At 54.9% G+C, this 23,620-nt stretch overlaps 2 protein-coding genes across 2 annotated transcripts in view; one reads left to right on the top strand and one right to left on the bottom strand.

Annotated features, from left to right (window-relative positions):
* Positions 1-23,620, bottom strand: part of LOC140681563 (uncharacterized) — a 305,451-nt gene that overhangs the window by 135,449 nt on the left and 146,382 nt on the right. The window lies entirely within an intron of this gene.
* Positions 1-23,620, top strand: part of LOC140681562 (uncharacterized) — a 422,013-nt gene that overhangs the window by 325,355 nt on the left and 73,038 nt on the right. Inside the window, 1 exon segment of the mRNA XM_072921494.1 lies at positions 15,454-16,116. Coding sequence (XP_072777595.1) covers positions 15,454-16,116 — 663 coding nt within the window.

Below are 23,620 nucleotides of genomic sequence, written 5' to 3'. Positions count from 1 at the left end.
TTTGTGTCACGGGGACGGTCTACAAGCATGTCTTGCAAACGAACTTATAGTTTCTTATTAGTTTTGTTTTGAGGGTCAGGTTCGGTTGGTAGCAGTGGTGTGCAGCAGTGGCTGTCATAGTCTCACCACGTGGGGGTTCCGACTGCCACAGAGGCAGTACGTCCCCTACATCCCCGGGGGCTTTCTCCCCACTTTCATGGCTAGGACTACCCCGGGGTCCCGTATCGGGGCATCTCTTGCTGACCCTGCGGCACGGGCGCTGCTTGCGGTGGGAGGGGGCTGAGTTCGCCCGCGCGCGCCCCCCCCCCCCAACCCCGTGTGTCCGGGGCTGGGACCCGTATTCCTTGGCGAGACGCCCTTTTTTCTCGCAGTTCCAAGGGGTATTGTGACTGCTTTTCGGTGCGGCTTAGAACTCTATTCGGTTTGTTTTAAACTGTGCTGGTTCTGTATCTTTTGTTTCGGAGTTCCGGCTGGCCCCCGCCGGCTCGGAGGAGTTGGTAAAGCTGTTGCTAGGCTCCGCGCCGGAAATGAAATGCCAGGGCACTTCCGGGGCTCCGCGCCGTTTTGTTCTGCCCCGGGCTTGCTCCTCCCCCCGGGGGTGGCGCCGCTCCCGCCCCTTTCTCCCGCGTGCGCGCGCCCTTGAAATCGCGCGGTTTTTGAGTTTTTGCGCCGGGACCGCCCGGGCCCCGCCCCTCTCTGCCGCTCCCGGCGCCATGTTCAAGGCGGCAGCGTGGCTACGCTGCCGTGCCTTCCCGGACCGCGGCTTCTGCGTCTCGGGTTTCCCGCGCCAGCCCCCGCCAAAAGCGCTCCGCGCGCGGCTGCGCTTCTGGCAACGGATTTTCAATCGGTGGCGGCGGCGGGACGTATCGGCAAGCCGCGGTTTCTCGGGGCTTTTTTGCAGCGGGGGTTCTCCGGGGGTTTTCCGCAGCGGGGGTGTCTCGGGGGGCTTCTGCGGCGGGGCCCGGCGCCGCTCCGCTCGGCGCGCTGGCGGGGAAGCGGCGCGGAACCGTGGGCGGGTCCGGGTCCCGGCGGGAGCGGAGCCGCACCGCTCGAAACGCGCCCCGGCGGGAGCGGGGCCGCGCTGCCCGGAACGCACCGCCCCAGGCTCCGGCGGCAGCGGTTCCCCGTGCCGGGCTGGGCTCCGCTCCGCGGCGGGGCCGGGCCGGGCTCTGATCCGGGGAAGGGGCTGCCGCGCTGAGCCCTCCCGGGTCTCCGGTCCTGGGTGGACCCTCCTCAGGGACGGTCCGCGCTTTCGCCCCCGTCCTGAGCTCGGGTTTAACTAATAAACACGTACGCGCTGTATTCTGCGTCTCTTGTTTTTCTATTGCCTTGCGCGGGGTTTCTTCTACCTTGCCCCGTGCCGTAACGCTTTTGCCTGAGGATTTTGCCTCCCCGGCTAGCGTGGCTGTATACTGTTCCCATATCCCCGGATGCATAGCATCCACTGAGCATTCGGTTGCTCTAAGTTCAGGCAGCCTTGCTATAGCAAGATAAAAGTCCCTGAGCTTAAACGCGATATTCCATTGCTTCATACTTACGACCCATGCGACGCTGCCTATGACGCTCGCGGGTCCTGGGACGTCTCCCCTCGCCAAGATACGGTTAGACCGTTCCGGCCGCTGCTTCTGTCCAGGTGTCTCCCGTCCGCCGGGCAAATTTTTCCCCTTTGTTTTTCTTCTTTTGTCCCGGGTTTCGGCACCAGATATGTTGCCTTTATGAGAGACAACGGCGACCTGGTTACAAGAAGACAGCACGGCAGCCCGGCCTCACCCGGGCTACTCGGACTAACGACACACGCTGACACCAATGTGGTGGACGATCGAAAGCGTTTATTATCTTATCTCATGGGTTTAAATAGTCTTGGGAGACTTTGCTTCGTCAGAGGGGGGCTGGGGGTCTCAGGGGATAGTGGGTAGTGGAATTTTACTTGGGCCAGTGTGGCTGCATTCCTCTGAGGTTTCTGGAGTTAATAGATAAGTGAGGAAGAGAGGCAGAGAGAGGGATGGGTCTATCTTTCCGTCACACCCCGAAATCTTCCGTTCGCCTGTCCCTTACCTACCACACTCCTGGAACATCCTCTTGGGATCCTCTCTTATCTCCCTCTACCCCTTGCCTCTCCCTTCCCACACGCCCTCGGGCCGGCCACGGGTCAGGTTTGGTGACTCCAAGCAGGGCCTTTCACCCTCTCTAATAAACCAGATATTCTAAGAGCAGCCTCCAGAGATCTCTCGTCTCCATCCACCCAAAGCGTCCTGGAGTCCAGCGTCCTCACAATATGAACTGGGATCAACTAGGGACTGGGATCAAATACGGACTGGGATCAAATATAGTCTGGGATAAAATAGGGACTGGGATCAAATATGGACTGGGATCAAATAGGGACAGGGAACAACTAGAGATTGGGATCAAATATGGAACTGGGATCCTATAAACTGGGACAAACTGGACTGGGATTATATGGAATTGAGATCCTATGGAACAGCATAAACTTTCTAACATGACACATATAATATTCATTGTAACACTTGCGAAAAGCCAATCATAAATATGCATTTGTCACAATCTCTCCTCTTATTCTTTATAAATCATTTGGCTTGAGCAATATTTCGTATCCTCTTGCATTCTTTGGACTCTGTTGGTAATCAAATAAAACATGGGATTAAACAAAGAAGAAATATCAAAACACTTGTAACACATAAAAGGAAGAATCCTAATTTCTTCCACCATCCCATTCTCAATACATTACCCCACCTGTTAGTTTTTAACATTATTTTCCGTTTGGTTGTTTTTGGACTGATACCTGGGTCATAATTTTTTTCTGATATCCTTTGTTTATTCCAGGATGATGCCCTCATTGCCATCTATTTTCAACAATCTGTACACCCCATTCTTTAGCCAATAAATAGCGCAAAGCCAACCTATTTTAATACACTGCAGTTATAGTTTGGCTTTGCTGACTCAATATTAATTCCAGTGCCTGAGCAGCTTTGTTTGTTATCTCCTCTATAACTGCTTGGAGTCCTATAATGCAATGCAGTATATAATTTGGGGTTAATACAGAGCTAGACTGCTGTGCTGGTTTCACCTTTTTTTTTACTAATTGCGTTTTTACCGAATCTTGGACTATATTTCTAACATCAAATGTAAAACAAATCCATCTCTCTCCTTTTGGACATTCCATGCTACAAGTATTACTACTTTTTCCTAAGTTCCTTGTAATCCAATATTTTTCCCCATTTTGCCTGCAGGTACTCAGTTTGGGTGGGTCTGTGGCTGTTGACATGGGTGTGTGTAACAAAAAGGAACTTTGGTTCCTTTCCGTGTAATACTTTCTGTAGCATTTGGGACACGATCTTGCTGGTATCTCAGAAGGGAAAAGACAACAAATGAGAGACAGAGGTCTGGCATGGCTTATACCCCCACCTCCCCTGCCTGTGGGGTTGCTTCCCACAGCAGGTACGTGTGATCTTCTCGGTGGTGAGTACAGTGCTCAGTCCAGGCTTGCCCTCTGTTTCCCTTGTCACTCCTTTTTACTCATTTTTTTAGGCAAGTCCTTTTCGACACTCCTTAACTGTGGTCTCCCACTGTTCCTCAGGTATCTCTCACTCAACAGGCACTAATAATCCATTCACAAAACAAAATTATTACTTCAGTTGTTTTGGGTTCTATCTGTATAGGGAATTGATTCAGTACTCGATACCTCTTGCAACAAGAACATAGATTTTGTGAACTACAATGCCAATTATTCTCATAATTTAAACGTTCACTTATAACCCAGCTAGCGTGTCCAGTATTGGGATGAATCAACTAAAGTAGACAGCATAGTACTGATGGCAATTTCCCTTCTTCCCTGTACAAGTCACAGGCTGAAACCAGGCCATAAGAACTCTTTGACTGAAACACTCCCAATCCTCCTGTTTGAAGTGGCAGTGTTCCTCTGCCAAGGAGGTGTCGGAGGCGTCTCAGGGTTTATTCAGACAGGGCTTAGAACCAGTGATGCAAGCTTTGCCTTATTTCTCAGTGAGGTGTTATTCTTTGTACCTGCCTTGGATCATTTGGGTCTTCCCAAACCATTACCACCCAGTCCTGGTTGGAAGTAAATTTGGTATCACCCGGTTTAGATGTGATAGTCCATTCCTCAAGTTTCTTCACAAGTCCTTTGGTTTTGCTGGCATGAATTCACCCTCTTTCTGTGGTTTGGATTGCTGCTTTAATGGTACCTGGAAAGGATTTCTTAATAACACAGTGTTAAAAGAAAAACAATACTGCATGAACTTTTACCATTAGTTTTCTTTAAAACTTTCTGAGTTTAACTAAACTCTTTTTCTACAGGCACTTCTTCTTGTATCCAGCTGTGTTAATAGCTGCAGAGGCCAATTCTTCTTCCTGTGAGCTATAATTAGTTAAATAAAAAAGACCAGGCCAATTTTAACATGAGATGTATCACATCTCTTGCCTTTTACTTTTTGGGTAACATTTAACTGTTTTAGTCTTACAGACTTTTAGTCTTCAGAACAAAAGCCTTCTCTTCTTAACAACAGCAATCAGAAAGAAAAAAGAAATCTTGCTTAAGACAATAAACCACTTTGTGAGAGTCACAATCTCTGCCTTGATCTTCTCTCTACTGGTGGTCCTGTTCACAGCCTTGGGTTTAACTCTGTCCTACCCCACTTCCCCCCCTCCTTGTTGTCACTCTGCCTAGCAGGAATGGGGGAGAACTTACAGATAGCTGTGGCTGAGGGGACCTTGGGGGTGTATTTCGCTCTCCCCTTCGCTCTCTTTCTCTCTCTCTCTCCCTTTCTCTCTCTTTCTTTTTCCCTCTTCACATTTCAACATCCACATTCCAATATCAGTCCACTTTCCAACATTAATCCTACCTCCTGGAGAGGTGAGTCTGCCAATCACCTCTCCCCCCTTTTTCACCTTCCTTACAAAGTAAATTACTTTTGTTATGCGTGTTCAGCAGGAGTGTAAATCATGGCACCCTCCACCAAGGCTACCAGCCACTCACAGCTGACAGCGCAAAACTAAAGACTTGGTTTGCTATCACAATTTTTCCATTCACAAGCTTGAAAGGGTTGCAGGAACAAAGTAAACAACAACTGACTTCCAAAGTGACCCTGCCTGCACCAAAACAAATTTAAGGCAATGCTACTTAGAGCAATACAATCTGCAAAGAAGCCAAGGTTTGATTTGGGAAGGGGATCTGAGGACACAGAGCATGAGTTTTACAAATCTATAATTTGAAGAGGGAATAGACAAAATGTGGTTACAGTGGGAGAGACAGCAAGTAAGGAATGTGTCTCTGCAGTACTCTCTTTTTGACTGCCAGGAAACACTCTCCAAAGAGGCTCCTACGGTACAAACAATAACTGGGTGGGAAGAGGCGCTCCTGAATTCAAGCCTTAATGTCATAATAGGAAACTGCCCCTGAGCACTGCAGTGCTGGAGCACCCTGCCTGCAAACTCACCAGAGGCAAGCCACTGCTGCCACGCTGCAGGGCTGCCTGCAGCACAGAGGGAATCATGGCCAAGCCCTCCCTGCAGGCCTGGATAAACCACACAGGGAGCCCAAAACTTCCTCACAGCTCTCTAACTCATTCAAGAAATAAACCTACAGCAAGCAGAGATCCCCCCACCATCTTTTTAATGTGTATGTGTCACACACCCACAGTGATGCCGAAAGCAAAAAAATTAACAGCTTACATTAGAAGATACTGAAACCTTTTCTTCACCTCGCTTTGTAGGTTCCCTTTTCTATATGTAGCCACCTCCAAGTCTGGGGAAAAAATGAGCCCTATTTTTCAGAAGTCTCATGTATGAACAACTCTAGCTGCTGTTCCAGGTACACTGCAAGTAGCCAGCACTTCCAGAAAAAATAACAAACAAACAAACCAAAAAAAACTAAGAAAGCAAAACACATTTGGGTACATGAAAAAGGACTGGCTGGAAGAAGAAATGTTTCTCATTGACCTACCAAGCAGCTGGTGTTACCTTTAGTTTAACTTTACACACTGAGAACCACTTGAGTGAACAGCCTGCATCAACTCAAAATAAATTAATGGCAGGTTTTGCTATGTCACAGCTGTAAACTAGTTTCTCAGTCCTAGAGTACAGTAAGTTATGTATTTCAAGATAAAAATCACAATGTAAATTGGAAGTAATTTCATACTGCATGAGGTGTGCACACAATTGATTTACCTCCAAAAGTCAGTTTATGACTTTTCTCTACCAGGATTGCATAGCTGCTATAGCTTGAACACACACTGGCCAGCCTTGATTTACTGGATCCCACATCTTTGATAAATAAGCCACGGGTCTCTTTACTCCTCCCCACTCCTGAAACAAAATCCTATGAGCTACCCCCTTTTCTTCATTTCCGTACAGATGAAAGGGTTTTGCTAGTGAAGGTAAGCTTAAAGTTGATATTGGGGCTAGTTTTAACTTCAGTTTTCTTAGTTTTTCACCATCTTCTTTGCTCCATTTTATATCATTTTCTCTGTCAGTTTATTCACACAAAAATTTTACTGCCTGTGTGCATCCTTCAATCTACAATCTACAATATCCCAATAATCCGAGTATTTTTCTGATTTCCCCCTTTGAAGAGGGAGGGGGAAGGGATAGAATTCCTGTGATTCAGTCTGGGTTGAGCTTCTGACTACCCTTACTAATCACATTGGGTGCCTCCTGGATTGCCCCCGGAAAGAGCCCATCGCTCACGGAGCCATGTTTTTTCATTTGTAAATGAGGTCTTTCTTTCTCTGTCATCTGTGGTTTCTGCAGCCCCGGCTGCTGCTTCTGGTCTTTTAAAACTTTAAGAATCTTTTTGTACAAGCACAACTGACTTGATGTATATTTTACATAAGCACGAATTATTCCATAACATATATTACAATGGGGCTGCAGAGATCCCCCTGCAGCTCCATGGGGATGCAGAGATCCCCCTGCAGGTCCATGGGGATGCAGAGATCCCCCTGCAGGTCCATGGGGATGCAGAGATCCCCCTGCAGCCCCTGGAGGAGCCAGGCTGGAGCTCGGGGATGCCTGAGAGGAGGCTGTGACCCCGTGGGCAGAGGGGCCCCGCTGGAGCAGCCTGGCCTGGCGGGACCGAGCCCGTGGCACAGTGACCCACGCTGCAGCACTTGGAGGGGGCTGTGGCCCAGGGGATGGACTCGGCTCGGAGAAGTTCCTGGAGAAGTCTCGGCTGGGAGAGAGCGCAGGGTGCAGCAGGGAACGACTCCTGTCCCTGAGCAGAGGGAGAAGCCGCGGGGGATGAGCTGAGCACGGCCCCATTCCCTGTCTCCTGCCCTGCCGGGGGAGGAGGTGCAGCTGGGAGCAGGGAGGCGTGGGGAAAGCTGCATTTAAGGCTCTGCACTGACTTCTCCTTATCCTGCTCTGAGTCTTGGGAGTTTTCTGCCAGAAATCTCTCCCCTCCCCCGCTCACCCACAGGGCTTTGGGCAGGTTTCCCTTTTTGGGGGAAATGAAAGCGAAGCACCGATGCACTAATGAGGGGCAGGAGAAGGGAGGCTCCCGGGCTTCCCGCAGAGCCGGAGGCACGGAAGGCGCAGGGCCGGGAAAGCCGTGGCGGGAGGTGCGGAGAAGTTTGTTTGTGTGGGCAGCTCAATCCCGCCTCGGGCCCGGGCCCGTCCCGGGGCTGTTCCTCATCTCCGGCTTTGCCCTCACGCAGCGCGGGGGGCCCTGAGAGCGCGGGGCGAGTCTGGGCCGTGCGCAGAGCCCGCCCCCAGCTCGCTGCCATTGGCCGCTGGTGCCGTCAGTCGCGGTTGCGGCGCGCTGATTGGTGGGAGCGGGGCGCAGCACGGCCCCGGCGGCGGGCTGAGGGCGGCCGTGGTTGGGCAGCGGCGCCATTGGCGCCGGGAGCGTCTGTGCGGGCCCGGGAGCGGCGGCAGCGGCCGGAGCGCGGTGAGGCGGCGTCGGCGGAGCTCGGAGGCGGCCCCGGCGCAGGTGGGAGCCGCGCTGGGTTCTGCGGGGGCTCGGGGCTGGCTGCGGGCGGAGGGGGCGGCAGGGGGCTGCGGCGGGTCGGTGGTGCCGTGTCCGGCCCGTGCCGGCCCCGGGCTGAGGGCGCGGCGGGAGCGGCTGCCCGCGGTCTCCTTCCCGCCGGGGCCTGGGCAGGAGCCGCTGCCGGAGCAGCGCTGGCTCGGCCCGGCTGCTGTGGGTAGGACCGAGGGGGCTGCCCCGCGGCCGGGAGCGTGCGGGGAAATTCCCGTCGCCGGAGGTTTCTGTGGCCGGAGGAGAGCGAGGAGTCCTGTAAAAGTGACTTTATTGCTGAGCAGGGGGAGAGGCCGTGGGGCATTTGCTGTGCGCTCTCTGCCATGGTTGTAGTCCGCAGCCTCCTTTTTATCCTCATTTTCCCGGCCGCATCTCCCTCTGCCTTTGCCCACGGGCTGAGGTCCTTGGAAGGTTCAGACTTCCCGATGCGCCTGCTGTCTCTCCTCGTTAATATGCACCCTCCTTTTGTATAACAGCCGATATTCATGGCTCTGTTAAGCCTTTGTTCTTCTCCTCGAAGTTTGGGAATTTAGCGGGACTTTGAGTAGCTGTCTGGGTCAATTTTTAACATTTATTGGAACTGAGGGTTTCTCCCGTAGCTTCCTTATCTACAAGTGCCTGGCCCTATCTCCAGGCAGATTAAGTCCTTGACTCTGTTTTGTTCTTCCCGGGTCCTCTTTGGTTTTGGGATTGTTCTCGGTGCCCTCATTCCGTGTCCTTTTGTGGCCGTTTGTGGATCAGGAGGCCTGGCTGCCACCTGCATCCCCTGGCTCAGCTGCTGGATGAGCTGCAATGCCAAGGTGTGGAGCATGGTAAAAAGATGAGAGTTGCTGCGGCACAGAAGAGGAGAAGCAGCATTCGTTTAACCCCTGGTGTGCCGGGGAGCCACGAAAGCGTGTCCCATTCCCATCCTTTCCATGTTTGGACCAATACATAAACTTCTCTCCTATTTCCTTTGTTGTCTTTTTCACCACTTTACCTTTGTCATCTCTTTGCCAACAGCAGTTTGGGCCATTTGTTTTTCCACAAACTCCTGTTTTTTCTGCTCACAGATAATCTGATCCCATCCCCATGTGAAATGTTGTGTTCATCATTTCAGGAAGGTCAGGAGCTGGAGCTGTCTGGGTGCTTCTTCTTTTGAGGGCAGCTTGTAATCTAATGATGCCATTGAAATGATAAATGAGTTCTCTGTCTCCTGATATGAATTGGTTTGGGTTCCCAGCGGCTGGCCCATGGTGTTGTAGGGTCTGTTCTGGTGGCCCTTCATCTTTTCCCCATTTCTGGGTGCTCCCTCAAGCTGGGGCTGCATGAATGACTGCATTTTTCTAAATACAGCATCAAATACTTGAATTCCAACTAATTTCCCTGAACTTGTTCTAGCAAAAGCCCCAGTGCTCTGATACACCCTGTACAGCACAGACAGTGGCAGCAGATGTTGGAGTGGGCAGGGGGATTAACCTCCCCCCCTTATTTTAGTGAAGTTTTCACAACATTCTCCATTTGCTGTTTCCCTTTGCAGCCTCAGCCATTTCTGTTTCAGAGTCAGATCCTCACCATGGGCTCTGCCTTCAGCCGTGCAGATTCCATCTGTGCAAGCAGGCAGAGCTTGGGGTGAGGGGCAGAGGGAATCAGCCAATTCCTGCCCCAGGCAAGAAGAGCCAGGTACATTGTCCCCACTCTGCCCCAGCAGTGTTAATTTGCATATCTAAAGCTCCTCTCCTGGGTGCCTGGAATGCAGCTTCTCTTCCAGAGCAGCTTCAGCAGCCTCACATGTGCCCCCCTAAAACCTGCTGCTTTTTTTTTCCCCTTCAAATCCTCTGTTTAATGTTTATGAGTTAAAAGGGCACCTTTAAATCTCTTCTAGTTTTGCAAAATGCAGCCTAAAGGTGAATGTCAAAAAACCCTGACCAAAATTTTGGCATCGCTAAAAGCGAAACAAAAACACACAAAAAAGTTCCAAGGCCATTAATTTTTTTCTCGTTCTTCTCAGAGTAAAAACTCATTCTCACATCCCTGACCAAACCTAACCAGCGACATAGAAGTAGGATTATTTTAAAAAATATTCTCATGCTATATACTTTGCACTGAAGCTGCAGGAAAACGAAAAACTCCACCAATATGTTTAGTGTTAGAGTAAAGGCATTTCTTGACTTTGGCCAGGATGTGCAACAGAAATAATTCCATCCCCACATAGCCCGGGTGTGCAGAGAAAACCGTTCCATGACACATGGGTTTTACTCGATTTTTCCCTAATTTAATACAGTCTAAAGCAATCTAAATCCACTGGTTTAATGTTCTGTAGTTTCAAGTTGTGCAGATTTCTTTGCTTCAGCTGTTAATGAGGTGGGAAGTGCTGGATTTCCTTCTCAGCCTTTTGCAGACCAGGTGTCTGCAGCCCTGGCAGTGTCTGGGGTAGGTGTTGGTTGCTGTTTGCTGCTGGGGTTGAAGGTTTGCTGCTGGGTGTTATCTTTGTGGGTATCTTTTGGGCCATTCCCAGTGTGTTGAGATGTTAAACTCATCTCCATTGAGTGGTGTAACATCCCTTAACAAATTCTTTAACATTTCTTCCCCCAAGGCCAAGGCAAAGCAAGCCTGAGTAGAGAAATGAAAGGTTAACAATGTTAAAGTCTGTGAGCTGGTGTATTTTCCATCAATGCCATGGCAGGCAGGGCAGTGTGTGAGTGTAAGTGAGAGCCAGAGTGGAATTGTCCCGTGCTCTTGCCCAGCAGCTGTGGCAGGGCAGGCCCAGAGAGCGCTGAAGCTGCAGCAGTGGCAGCAAGGGCTGTCCCCGGTGGCTGGAGCTGCCAAAGGAGGGTGGCCAGGCCGAGGATTTCAGCAGAGGATGTGTGGGCCGATGTCCTGCTTGGATGTTGGCAACAGCAAAGTGCCAAGGCAGGCTCTGTGCCAGCCCAGCTTCCTGGGGGAGAGATGGCACTAGAGACAGGATTCTGGCCACAGACTGCTTTAAATGTGCGTCCCTTATCTCCACCCTGCACTAGGTGGAGAATTCCCAGGGTAAGGAATTCGCAAGATTAATACCCGGGGAGAGAATTCAATATGTGCCCTGGGTCTGGCTCTTCTTCTTGCCCAAGCCAATGGCAAAAGCCGTACCCATGGCATCTTGGTTTCTATCCCCAGCTTCCAAAGGTGTTTCTTTCTTTCCCCTTTCATTCTTTGTACCCAGCCTGAGCTCTGGGGGTGCCAGGGGTTCTGGAGGTCCCATTGTATTCCTAAAGCTGCCATAACCTCCTGGAGGATCTTTCCTGGAAAATGAGTTCTGCTGTCTGTGTCTGTTGCTTCCACAATACCTTTTATTGGAGTAATGTCTTTTAGAAATACCTTAATAAGTGATCCAGTGGCTGCTGAGCAATCAGAATTGCTTTTGCCCCCCTGTTAGGTGAGATGGTGTCACCAGAAGATATTGAAGCCTTCCTGCTCAGGGCATTTCAGTTCCAGGCTCTTACAAGCACACACAGCTGTGCCGGTTGAGCTGACCATGGGGGGTAACCTGGGCTTTGTCTGATTCCCTTTCCTCAATAACAGCCTGTCTTGGGATTCTTTTCCCTTCTGCTGCCCTTGAAGAGCCATCCACAAAGACATTTTCTGCCTCAGGCCAGGCAATGTCTCCTGAACCTCCCCCAGGCTGGGTCTGGAGCTCTGTCACTTGAATGCAGTGCTGGGTTTCTTCCCAGCCCCTCTGGGGGCTGTTCAAACAGGAGGCTGGGTTAAACCCTTCCCCTGTCCTCAGTTCTGAATCCTCCTGTGCCACTGAACAAGTTTTACACTGTAATAACCGAGCACTGCTCATCCATTGCGAGGCTCTTTTGGTTATCAAAGCTTGAACTTGATGGCAGACTGGAACAGTTGGAGATCCTGTTGTCATCAGGTTTTGGGCCTCGGTTCCTGTTGAAGCTGTGGCTGAAAAATTCTGCAGACAATGAGGCCACTGTGGCCACTGGGTGAAACTTGTTGGCCCAGGAATTCCTTTGGCATGGCCCTGTTGAACATTTACCTACAATTCCAATTTCTTTTCTAAATCTGGAAGAGCCACAGCTGAGGCATCAATATTTTTGGTTGTTCATTTTCTCAGGTTTTGCTCTCTTTCTCCTGTCCATACCACAGCATGGAGGCTGTCTGGGGTTAAAAAGTCCAGACATTTGACACAAAGGTACAGCAGCAATAGCCTCTGTATCACCTTTTACAATATTACAATGCCATCATCAAATTCCTTCCTAGATAATTACAATCACAGTAGGAAGAGAAAAAAAATAGTTTAGTTCAAATTAACCTCCCACAGCTCCTAATTGAACAAATGACACCAGCTCAGCTTTCCCAGTTATTCCCTTAATAATGAAAACACTCCTTTACAATGTTCCCCCCTTAGGTGTAAGATTCAGAGTGGATGGAGAGGCCCCTGTGTCCATCAGGAGAGGCCTCCTCTTGATGCAGACCCAGCCTGGATGTTCTCCAGGGCTGCAGTGTGGTGGGTCCCCGGTGGGATGGGAGCTCAGAGAGCCCTGACAATCCATGTCCATGCAGGGGTGGACTCGCTCCTCCTGAGGGTGCTGCTGTCTGTGCTTGCAGTGTCCTTGTGGGCTGCAGCTGGAGCCCTGACTCCTTCCCAGGGGCTGTTTGGGTGGGCTCTGCCCTGGCCAGGAGGGCAATGCCTCTGCCAGGTGCTTGTGGCCGACGCCATCCCCTGGGTGCTGGGGCCCCCTTGGGCCCTGGGGTTGGTCCCTCAGGGGCTGTGGGAACTCTGCCATGGCCTTTGCCTTCAGCTTGGCCTTTTGCTCATCCCTTCTTGCCTTCAGCTGCTGTGCCTTTGTGCCCAAGTGCTGCAGGGCCTTCTTCTGCCACTCCTGCAGCCCCGGTCACTGCCTGTGGGTGCTCATCCTCTGAGAGCTGCTGAGCTTTCTGCAAAATCTTTCCTTTCTGCAGGGACCCAAGCCAAATCCTTCACAGAAAATCCTGAACTTTCCATGTGCACTCTGCATTTCCCAGATGTTCCTTTGTTTTGCTCCTTGTGCTCAGGGTCCCCTGCACAGCCCGGATGGCAGAGCCGGTGCCTGTCCTGCCACAGTGTCCAAAGGCGGCCCCCCCGGCGGGCAGGGCCGGCAGCTCCCCGGGGCCGGGCAGCGGCCGGGGCGTCCCGCAGCCTCCTGGGGGCCGGGGGCCACTGCCGGCCCTGCCCGGGGCTGGTGGGCTCAGGCAGCGCCCGGCGCTGAGCCCCGGCTGCCCCACAGCCCCGGCCCGGCCCCGCAGCTCCCCACAGGCCCCCAGCCCTGCTCCCGGTCCCGCACCTCTGCGCCCGCTGCTGCCGCTGCCCACCACAGAGAAACCCCTGACATCCTGACCTCCTGCTTTTCCTCTCCTGGGAATTCAAAGTATCAGCTGGCAAACTGTCAGGATTAGACCATGCTGAAAAAAATCTCAGTCCTCTGTATTGTTCTCTTCCTCCTCTTTTCCATCATTCTTTTTCTTACCACACACATTCCTCCTGCTGCTTCTTGCCTGAACCATATTGCTGCACACTCCCCTTCACCCAATCTCTTCCCAGCACACCAACACCATCCATCCCCTGTTGTCCAAATCCCTTCTCCCCTTCCCTTATTGCCCTCCCTGTGTGTCCATGTCCTTAATTACCTCTGGGGGAATGTGCAAACTACCTCAGCATTCTCCCAAGGGACCCTTCAGAGACATTTTGGGATCATCCTCCCTTTGGCCAGGAGCCCTCCCTGGCTTTCCCTTTTCTCCCCTCCATGGGTGCCCTGCCATGTTCACTCCCCGAAGATCCCAGGGCACTCACTGATGAGATTTTCAGTGCTCTCTCCCTGCTGACTCTTCACAGACCCCCCTGATGTGTCATTCATCTGTCTCCTGGTCACTCCCGGGTCCCCAATCAATCCCTGGTGCCACTGCCAGCCAAGGGAGCCGATCACCCAAAGTGGGTGAGGCACCTTCAGCTGCACTCCCTGCCCCAGGGTGTGCCGAAAAATTGACATCACCAGAGGATTCTCTCCACAAAGCAGACAGAGGAGTCCTGTGAAACTAATTTCATTTCTAAAAATGGGAGAGGCCATGGGACATTCCCCATGGGATCTCTCCAATTGTTGGAGGACACAGCCTCCTTTTCATCCTAATTCTCCTGGCCACATCTCCCTCTGCTTTCTCCACTGGCTGAAGTACTTGACAGCTACAGACTTCCCAATCCACCTACTACATACTCCCTTAATATGCTCCCTGCTTTTTTATAGCAAATGATATTCATGGCTCTGTTAAGTCTTTGTTGTTCTTCTGGAAGTTCATAAATAGAGCAGGGCCTTGGCTGAGCAGCAGTCTGTGTCATCAATTAATAACATTTTCTGAAACCGATTCCTTCTCCTGTCACTCCCTTGTTTACAGCTCCCTGGCCCTCTGAGCCTTCCCCAACTGGACTCCCCCCCTCGGCCCCATCGCCCCCGCGAGGGGAATTTGGGGAGGTGGGAGTGGGGCAGCGCCAAGGCCGGGCCCCCCCGCGCTGTCCTGGCGGGAGCGGCTGCAGTGGGGACCGAGTGCGGGCGGGAGCGGCCGAGAGCCCAGCGCTGCCCCAGCCCGACCTGCCCCAGCTCCATCCCTGCCCCTCGGCTGGGATGCTGTGGGTCTGGGGGGAAGAGGGAGCCGGCAGTGGGTGCTGGGCCTGGGGGCAGGAGGAGAAGGGAAGGAGAAGCAGGCTTGAGGAACAGAATGGTCAAACGATGCAGGTGGCAGGAGAAGGTGGGATTGTGCAGGAGAAGGAGGAATAGCAGGAGGAAGAGGAGTGTGAGGAAGGGTAGAGACACAAGACGAGGAGGAGGAGGAGGAGGAGGAGGAGGAGGAGGATGAGCAGAAGGAGGAAGCAGCAGAAGGTTCCACCCCTCCCTGTGTCTGCAGCCTCTCCCAGCCCCAGGAGCGTTTCTCCCCCCACATGCAGCAGGTGACTGTGGAGGGGGATCCAGGCTTTTCACAGGGTGAATCTTGGTGTTTCTGAGCTTTCGTGGGCTAAATGTTGGTGCTTTGGTTTTTATGTGGCAGCTGAATCTTTATGTTTTGGAGGAGGTTTTTGCTGACTTGTGATGTTTGCGGAGTTTTTTGATCTGTATCTTAAAGTTTGTGCGATTTTTGGGCTAAATCTTGGTGTTTTGGAGGTTCTTACAGACACAAGATTCCTAATGACTTCCTGAGATAAACTGGAGCAAGGAGGGACCTCCAGTCCAAGATGCTCTCCTCTTGTTTTTTTCCCCAAACCAGGATTTTTCATTCCCTGCGTGTGTCTGGATGGAGGAGGAGGAAAAGCCCCGGAGATGCTGCAGGAGGAGGAGCTGCAAACCCAGCCCAGGGAGCTGCGGGGAGGAAAGAGCCCCCCTGAGCCAGGAACGTGGGCGGAGATCCAGCCGGAGCTCGGAGCTGGTGAAGAAGCCTCATGGCAGGGAGAAGCCCCACAAGTGCTTGGAATGTGGGCAGGGTTTCAGCTGGAGCTCCCACCTGATCCGGCACCAGAGGATCCACACTGGGGAGAGGCCCTATGAGTGTGGGGAGTGTGGGAAGAGGTTTCGGACCAGCTCCGATCTCCTCGTACATGAGCGGATTCACACAGAGGAGAGGCCCTTCCGCTGCCCCGACTGTGGGAAGGGCTTCAACCGCAACTCCAACCTCACCGTGCACCGGCGCATCCACACCGGGGAGAGGCCCTACGAGTGTGGGAAGTGTGGGAAGGGTTTCAAAGACAGTACTTGCCTGATCAAGCACCTGGTGATCCACACTGGGGAACGGCCCTATGAGTGCTTGGAATGTGGGAAGAGCTTTGGGCGGAGCTCAGGCCTGAGAACACACCAGCGCATCCACACCAGGGAGAGGCCCTACGAGTGTCCCCAGTGTGGGAAGAGGTTTCTGACCAGCTCCCGTCTCCTCAAACATGAGCGGATTCACACAGAGGAGAGGCCCTTCCGCTGCCCCGACTGCGGGGATGGCTTCAACCGCAACTCCCACCTCACCGTGCACCGGCGCATCCACACCGGGGAGAGGCCCTACGAGTGTGGGAAGTGTGGGAAGAGCTTCGCACAGAGCTCCACCTTTACCAAACACCAACAGAGGCACCACTAAGGGAAGCCCTGTGAGGGCCCCAAGTGAGGGAAGAGCTTGGAGTGAGGGAAGAGAGTGAGAGAAGAGCTTGGAGTGAGGGAAGAGCTTGGAGTGAGGGAAGAGAGTGAGGAAAGAGCTTGGTGCGCTGCTCCAGCTCCATCCCCCATGGGAGGATCCGGGCTGGATGATCCCCAGTGACCCCCGTTGGGCAGAGCCCTGCTGATCCGTGGTCCTGGTGATCCATGCTGGGTGTGGGGAAGGTGTTGGCTTCTTCTCCTTGTGCTGCTGTGATTTGGGTGGGTTCCCATGGATGGGGGATGGGAGGTGAGTGGGGGGTCCTGGTGCACTGGGGGGGGGGCTCATAGCTCGGGGGTTCCCAGCGATTTTGGGGGCTTGGTGAAGGGGGGAAGCAGTGAATGGGGGGATCCCAGTAAATTGGGGGGGACCCTGATGATAATAGGGGGCCTTGGGAGATAACGGGGGGGGGGAAGGACCAAACCGTAGGGGATTCCCCTAGTGCTGGTGAAGCCCTTGTGTCCCCCCAGCCCTTGGGGTCCCCCACAGTCCCTGCACTGTTCCTGGGGGTCCCGCAGCTCTGGGGGGGTCAAAGCGGAGGGGATGGAACCTCCGTCATGGATGGGGGGCACAAAGGGGGTCCGGGCCCAGTGCTCAGCGGGGTCGGTGCACGAGGGGGGCCCGGTCCCTGTCCCGGTGCACGGGGGTGGCGCTGCCTGGGGGGTCCTGGTGCTTGTGGGGTTCCCAGGGTTCGAGGGGGGTCCAGTCCCTATCCCAGTGCTTGGTGAGGGGGGGGCAGTGCCCGGGGGGCTCCCACCGCTCGGTAACTGGGGGGTGTCAGAATCCAGGACATCCCTCTGGCTGCCCTGGATAGCTCGAGACCCTGGCAGGGGCCTCGGAGACCTTGGCATGGTGTCAAGAACACCGGTGGCTGTGGTTTTAGCTCCTGGAGAAAATTGCCAACTTTGCATGAGGAATTACAAGGCACAAGGGTTTGAGTAGCGTGGTAGGTGAATTAACACAGGGTGGAAAAGTAGAATTTTAACATTTTAAAATATGGGGTTCAATGGGACAAGGTGAAGGGATCTGGGTGTGTCCTGACCTTCTTCTCCTTCTTTTTGCCCTCCATGTCTTGCTGTGATGGTGACACTTTTCTGTTGGTTGAAGGTAGAGACACACTGTCCAACATAAATGATAGATATTGGCACGTTATTGTAAACACAGTCCAGGTAGTTTTTAGCGTAGAAGGCAAACAGTGCCCTGAGGGCAGGGAGACTGCCACAGACCGACCTGCTAGACAGAGCTCAGCAGAGCGGACAAAGCTGTTAGAGAAAAGGGAAAATAAATGACCCTGAGAAGCAAAGCTCCGCATCTCGACTCCTTCTCTGCCCGCGCGGGCTGGGAGAAAAGGACTTTTCACAATCTTGGGGTCATCTCAACCCCCAGAAAACCGAGAGGGGATCTCCACTCGTCCCAGTGCCCGGTGAGGGGGGGTCAGTGCTCGAGGGGGGTTCGGGGGCACTGAAGGGGGTGCGGGTGTGGTTTTTGGGGGGTCCCGGCGCCCCCCGGGGCAGGGTCAGTGCTCAGCAGCGGGGGCTGCCTGGGGACCCCCCCGGCCCCCAAATCACAGCCGGGTCTCCTGCAAGGCACTGAGGGGAGGCTCGTTCACCCCCCGCCCCCACCAGCGTCGCCACACGCCTTCCCAAAGTGTCCCCAAGTGCTCCCAAAGTGCCCTCAGAATGTCCCCGAGTCTCTGCCGAGGTGACACCGGCCTGATGACGGCCCAGTGGTGATGTTGCTCTGTGCACAGCAGCCTCGGGATGTCCTCCATGGCTCTTTGGCACCGCTCGGCCACTGCACAGCCACCGTGGCCAGGAGAGGGACAGAAGAAGAGGGTGTTGATGTCCCCAGGTGTCCCCAGCAGGTGTCGCCTGGCCAGGCGGGCACTGGCCTCCCACAGCTGCTCAGCCTCGGCCGCTGTGGCCACCAAGGCCGCACGGAAATCGGGACACCTCCATTTTCCCCTCCAGGGCAGCCTCGATGTCCCTGAGCCGGCGCTGCAGCTCCCGGGGGAACGCGGTGGCTTCGTCACACGCGGCCACCAAGTCCCCCAGCAGCCCCAGGTGCAGCTCCAGCCGCTGTCCCCTCCCGGTGGCCGCATCCCTGCAGGCGTCGCGGAGCTCGGTGGCTGCCTTGGCCAGCCGGGCCCAGCTGTCCATGAGCCTGTCCAGCACACGCCTGGCGCTGGCCAGGGCTCTCACACAGGCCCAGGTGGTCCCTGGGGTGTCCCCGAGGTTGGCCAGGGTCCAGCCCAGGGAGGGGACAGGGCGGTGGCCCAGGGAGGGGACAAGGTAGTAGCGCAGGGCGTCCTGGAGGTGAAAGATCAAGGTTCCCACAGCCACCCACAGGAACTCTGGGGACACGGCCAGCAGAACGTCCCTGTGCGGCCTGGACACGGTGGCCATCAGTTCTCTCAGGGTGGCCACCAGCTCGCCCAGTGTGGCCACCACAGCCACCATCGCCTCCAGCACCTCGTGGGAGGACAGCTGGGGATGGTACACGGGAGGTGTCAGGGGCCTGGTGGCAGTTGTGGCCTCCTACAGTGGCCCCTGTGCCCTCCTGTGGTCCTGTTTGTCCCCTCCCTGGGGGGCTCTGCTGTCCCCTCTGTCCCTTTTGTTGCCCTCTCATCTCCCACTGTCCCCCCCTGTTCCCTCCTACCACCCTCTATCCCCTCCAGCCCCCTGCCACCCCTCTGTCCCCTCTGCCACCCCCGTGTCCCCCCTGTCCCCTCCCGCCCCCCCGCCGGGATTGTCGCACCTCGCGGGGCTCCATGGCTGCTGGGGACACTCCGGGGAGGGGACACAGCCGGGGACAGTTGGGGACACGCGGGAACGCGGCGGGGCCGGAGAGGGGAAACAGGAAGAGGTGACGTCATCGCCCCGGCCCCGCCTCACCTTTGGCCGCTTTTGGGGGATCCTGAGGAGATTTTGAGGAGGTCCTTGGTGAGCTTTGGGGGTCCCAGGTGAGCTTTGGAGGAGTCCCAGGTGAGGTTTGGGGGGTCCTAGGTGAGGGTTTGGGGTTTCCCAGGTGAGGTCTGGGGGGTCCCAGGTGAAGTTTGGGGGGTCCCAGGTGAGAATTCCCAAGGATTTGGGGTTTCCCACCTGCCCAGGTGAGGTCTAGGGGTCCTAGGAGAAGTTTGGGGGTCTCAGGTGAGAATTTGGGGGGTTCCAGGTGAGGTTTGGGGGTCCCAGGTGAGGTTTGTGGGGTCCTGAGGAGATTTTGGAGGGGTGCAGGGGAGTTTTAGGAGGTCCCAGGTGAGAATTCCCAAAGATTTGGGGGTTCCCAGGTGAAAGCAGCTCGGGGGGGCTGAGGGGGGAGGGGCTGGGGAGGTTTCGGGGTGTGTCCCATGGGTGGGGGAGGGGCGGTGAGGGAGGGTCCGGGGCAATTTGGGGGGTTGGGAATGGGCAGGCCGAACCCCCAGACACTGATCACGCCCTCTTTAGACCCCGCCCCGTGTTTTGGCCCCGCCCCTTGCTGCTGGACACGCCCACCGAGTGCCCCGCCCCCTCAGGCCCCGCCCCTCCGAGTTCCCAGCTCCGGGTTCTGGCCCCGCCCTCTCCTGAAACCCCACCCCAAATGAGCCTTGGCCCCGCCCCCAGATAGATTTTTATCAATGGAAACCAAAAATCACCACAAATCGACCCAAAAATTCAAACCCAGGGGAGTGGGGGAGCAGGACCACACCTGTGATTTTGGGGGGCTCCAGGTGCGCTTTGTGTGGTCCGAATAAGTTTGGGGGATCCCAGGTGTTCCTGGGTGGCTCCAAGTGGGTATTGGGGGAGTCCTGGTGCGTTTTAGGGGTCCCAGGTGGATTTAGAGGGGAAACCAGGTGAGTTTCAGTGGGGTCCCAGTGAGTTTGGGGGGTGGGTCCAGGAGATCCTGGGTGGGTCCAGGTGGTTTTTGGGTAGGCCCAGGTGGTTTTTGGGGGGATCCAGTTGTCCTTGAGGGAAGTTCAGATGTCCCAGGGTTGATCCAGGTGTCCCTGAGGCATTTCCAGGTGGTTTTGGGGGTGTCCCAGGTGTAATTTGGGGGGATCCAGGTGTTCCTTGTGGCTCCTGCTGTGTGTGTCACCTCAGCAGCTGTGATGTTGTGATGTTCCCCCCCTCCCCAGCTGTCTCATCCCCCAGGTACTATGATGTCATACACGTGACATCACCGTGTCCCTGCACAGGTGGCTCTGTCTCCCTGCACCCACCCAGGTGTGACATCACCTGTGTCCAGGGGTCACTCAGGTGTCACTCAGGTGTTACTCAGGTGTGATGTACCTGTGCCCAGGTGTGCCAGGTGTCACTCAGGTGTGCCAGGTGTCCCTCAGGTTTCCCTCAGGTGTGGAATTGTGTTATTATATGTTTTATTATGTATAAGTTCGTTCCATGTACCCCCCCCGCGCTCTGTAGCGACCCCCTGGGTTTTCCCATCTGTCCCCGCGGTTTGCCTTCCGGGGAAAGTGCAGAGTCATTGTGTTTACATCTCAGGCCATCTGTCAGTCACGCGGCAGGGTCGGCAGACACCCTGGGACCCTCCACCTGTCCATTCCCCATTGGATGTACCCCTGCACCCCACTGCCCTCAGACCCCCCGTGGCGTTACCCCATTGGCTGCCCCGGGTTTCCCCTGTTCAGTACTTAACCTGCGGGCTAGGGACGCCCCGGGCTTTTCTCTCTCCCGGCCCCTGCGTGCTGCTGCTGCCCCGCTCCCCCGCCGTGGCTTTTCTCTCTGCCGGCCCCCGCGTGCTGCTGCTGCTACCGCCGCTCCAGACGACCCTGCTGCGGCTGCTTCACTCTGCGACCGCAGCTGCCGCTCCCGCCACGGCACCCACGTGAGTCGGCCACCGCGCCGCAGCCCCGCGCGCCGCCTCCCCTGGCTTGCGGCCAGCTCTGGAGCACGCCGCCCCGCCCCTGACCGGCAAGGCGACACAAACAAACTCAAGCGCGGCACGCCGCAGTCTTTTCGGTTTTTGCTTTCCCAGCCAAACTGCAATAAACCGGAATTCTGCCTGCGAGAGAAAAGTCTCTCTCCCTTTATTCGCCGCGGGACACGCCTCTGCTCTCAGACCCACGTAGCCCCGGCCGACGCCCGCGAGGGCTCGCCAGAAAAGACGGAGACTGCCCGCGCTCCCCTTCCGCCACAGAGCTAGCTGGGACAAAGGGGGGAAAAGAGAGCACTACGGCAGTTGTGGCGCCCAATGTGGGGCTTGGGAACTCCAGGCCACGGACTGAGGACCGCTGAGCCCCAAGAGGCTGGTGGATTTACCTCGTGGACGTTACAACACCCTCGCAAGCTGCGGTTCCGTTTTAAGGAGCCAGCGCTTCCAGAGGGCTTGGACCTGCAGCTTTGGCTTGCACCGCTGAAGTTCGGTCCCCCCACGGCGAAAACTTCGCAGCTGGGCTTTTCGTTTCCCCTTCGGACGTCGCTGGACCCGTGGTGAGTTACCGGGGTCCCCTGGGCTGGGTACACCCTTCTCCTTTTGGGGTGGGTTTCTCTTTCTCCCACAAGGGGGCGATAAGATCCCACATTTTTTCTCCCGCTGCAGGGAGTGTGTAAGGGCAGGCTACCTAGCTTTCCGATAGAGGTTTTTTTTTTCTTTTGTTATTTTACCAGCCGCGAGGTTCGCGACACACTTTAACATCGACATAATGGGTGCAAAATTGTCTGTGTCGCATGAGAGAATTTACGTTCAAATCCTAGGAATTCTAGTTGGAGGAGGAAAGAGATGTAAAAAGTCAGACGTTAAGCGTTTTGCCCAGTGGCTTCTGCAGTCCTTCCAGGACATCTCGCAGGCAAATTTGTACCAAATTCAATTCTGGGACCGAGTTGAAAAAGAAATTGCTCAAAAGGACGACCAGTCCCTCTCAATTTTCATCCATCTGGCAATCCAATTGAGAAATATTGTCAAAAATAACTGTGAAGGGAAGCCAGAGCCACCCCAGGGCGAATGCATCCCCCGAAGCCCCCCAAATCCCCCAAACTCCCTCTCCTATCCCTCTCTCCCTAGCCCGGGGATTCTCAGACAGGCATCCCGGCAAAACCAGCCGCAGGCAGATTCTGGCCTCTCTGTCAACCCCCAGGTTCCATCACAGGACAATGCTGGCATCGCCCTGCACCCTTCCCCTCCCCAAAGTTGCTCTCTTTGTACAGTCCTGCCCCATAGTAGTAAAGTTGTGAGTTTTAAAACCCCAGATCCCTCTCCACAACCTTTCCCTGACCTTTCCCAAAATAATCCCCTTCCCTGCCCCAGGGCACAAGATGGAGGGGACCGCATGGCATGCCCATCCCCCTCCCTCCGTGCTTTGTCTCCCAACGACCCCTTTCACCCTACAGCCAACCCCTCCCACTCCCGAGACTTCTCCACCCACCCCTCCCCTCCACCCCCTTCTGGCACCTCCCCTAATGAATCATTCAGCAGTCCTCCCTCTGACCTCGCCCCTAGGGGTGAGGTAACACCAGCCACACCCCCTAGCCCTGGTCCTGCCTACGCCCTCCATTCCCATGACCCGCCCTCTGGTTCCCACGCCTCGATTCCTGAGGGGGGGGGGGGTGCGGGAGGAAGTGGGGGGGAGGGGGGAAGCCGTGACCTGCCGCAATCCCCGCTTGCCTTTTCTGCTGCACCGGTCACCTACATGCCGCGGCAGAGGGGCAGACCCCTGGCACAGTGGGCCCCTATCCCACAGGCTGTGATTAGGGATGTTTGCAAAGCCCAAAAGGAGTTTGGCCGGGAAAGTGAATACTTTAGGGGGCTGTTAAAAGTCACAGTTTCCTCCAATGAGTATGTCCCTGCTGACATGCGCGCTCTGTTTTTGTGCTTGCTTACTCAAGCTGAGTTTTTGGTATGGGAATTCGCATGGAGGCGGGAGGTACGAGATGCATTACCCCAGCTTTGGGCAAAAGCCGAGACCTCCTCTGACACCGATGGAGGCATGTTAACCATTGATCATCTGTGCGGGATGGGGGAGTGGGACGTGGCAACAACACAGGCGGAAAAGATTCCAAGAGGGGCACTGGCAGCAACTGCCAAGGTGGCAGAAAAAGCATTTTTTAAGTTAAGACCCAGTGGTCCTGTTGTTAACTGTTTTTCTCTCAAGCAGGAGACACAGGAATCTTTCGTTAGTTTCATAGACAGGTTGTACAGGGCAGCTGAAGCACAGGTTCCAGAGGAGGGATTGAGGCACGGCATGGTGAAGCAAATCGCCCTGCAGAACACCAATGAGGCCTGCAGACAGGCAATGCTGAGCCTGCCCCTCGACCCAGAGCCTACGCTCCAGGCAGAGTGTGCAAGGGCCCTTTGTGACACGGTGCAGCATGGTCACTGTGGTATGGAACGGGACAGGGTATCCAAGGGCCCTTTGTGACACGGTGCAGCGTGGTCACCGTGGTATGGAACGGGACAGGGTATCCAAGGGCGCTTTGTGACAAGGTGCAGCGTGGTCACCGTGGAATGGAA

The sequence above is a fragment of the Taeniopygia guttata genome, chromosome 37 (genome assembly GCF_048771995.1).
Source record: "Taeniopygia guttata chromosome 37, bTaeGut7.mat, whole genome shotgun sequence".
NCBI classification, from domain to species: Eukaryota; Metazoa; Chordata; class Aves; order Passeriformes; family Estrildidae; genus Taeniopygia; species Taeniopygia guttata.
This window is presented reverse-complemented; position numbering and strand designations above follow the sequence as displayed.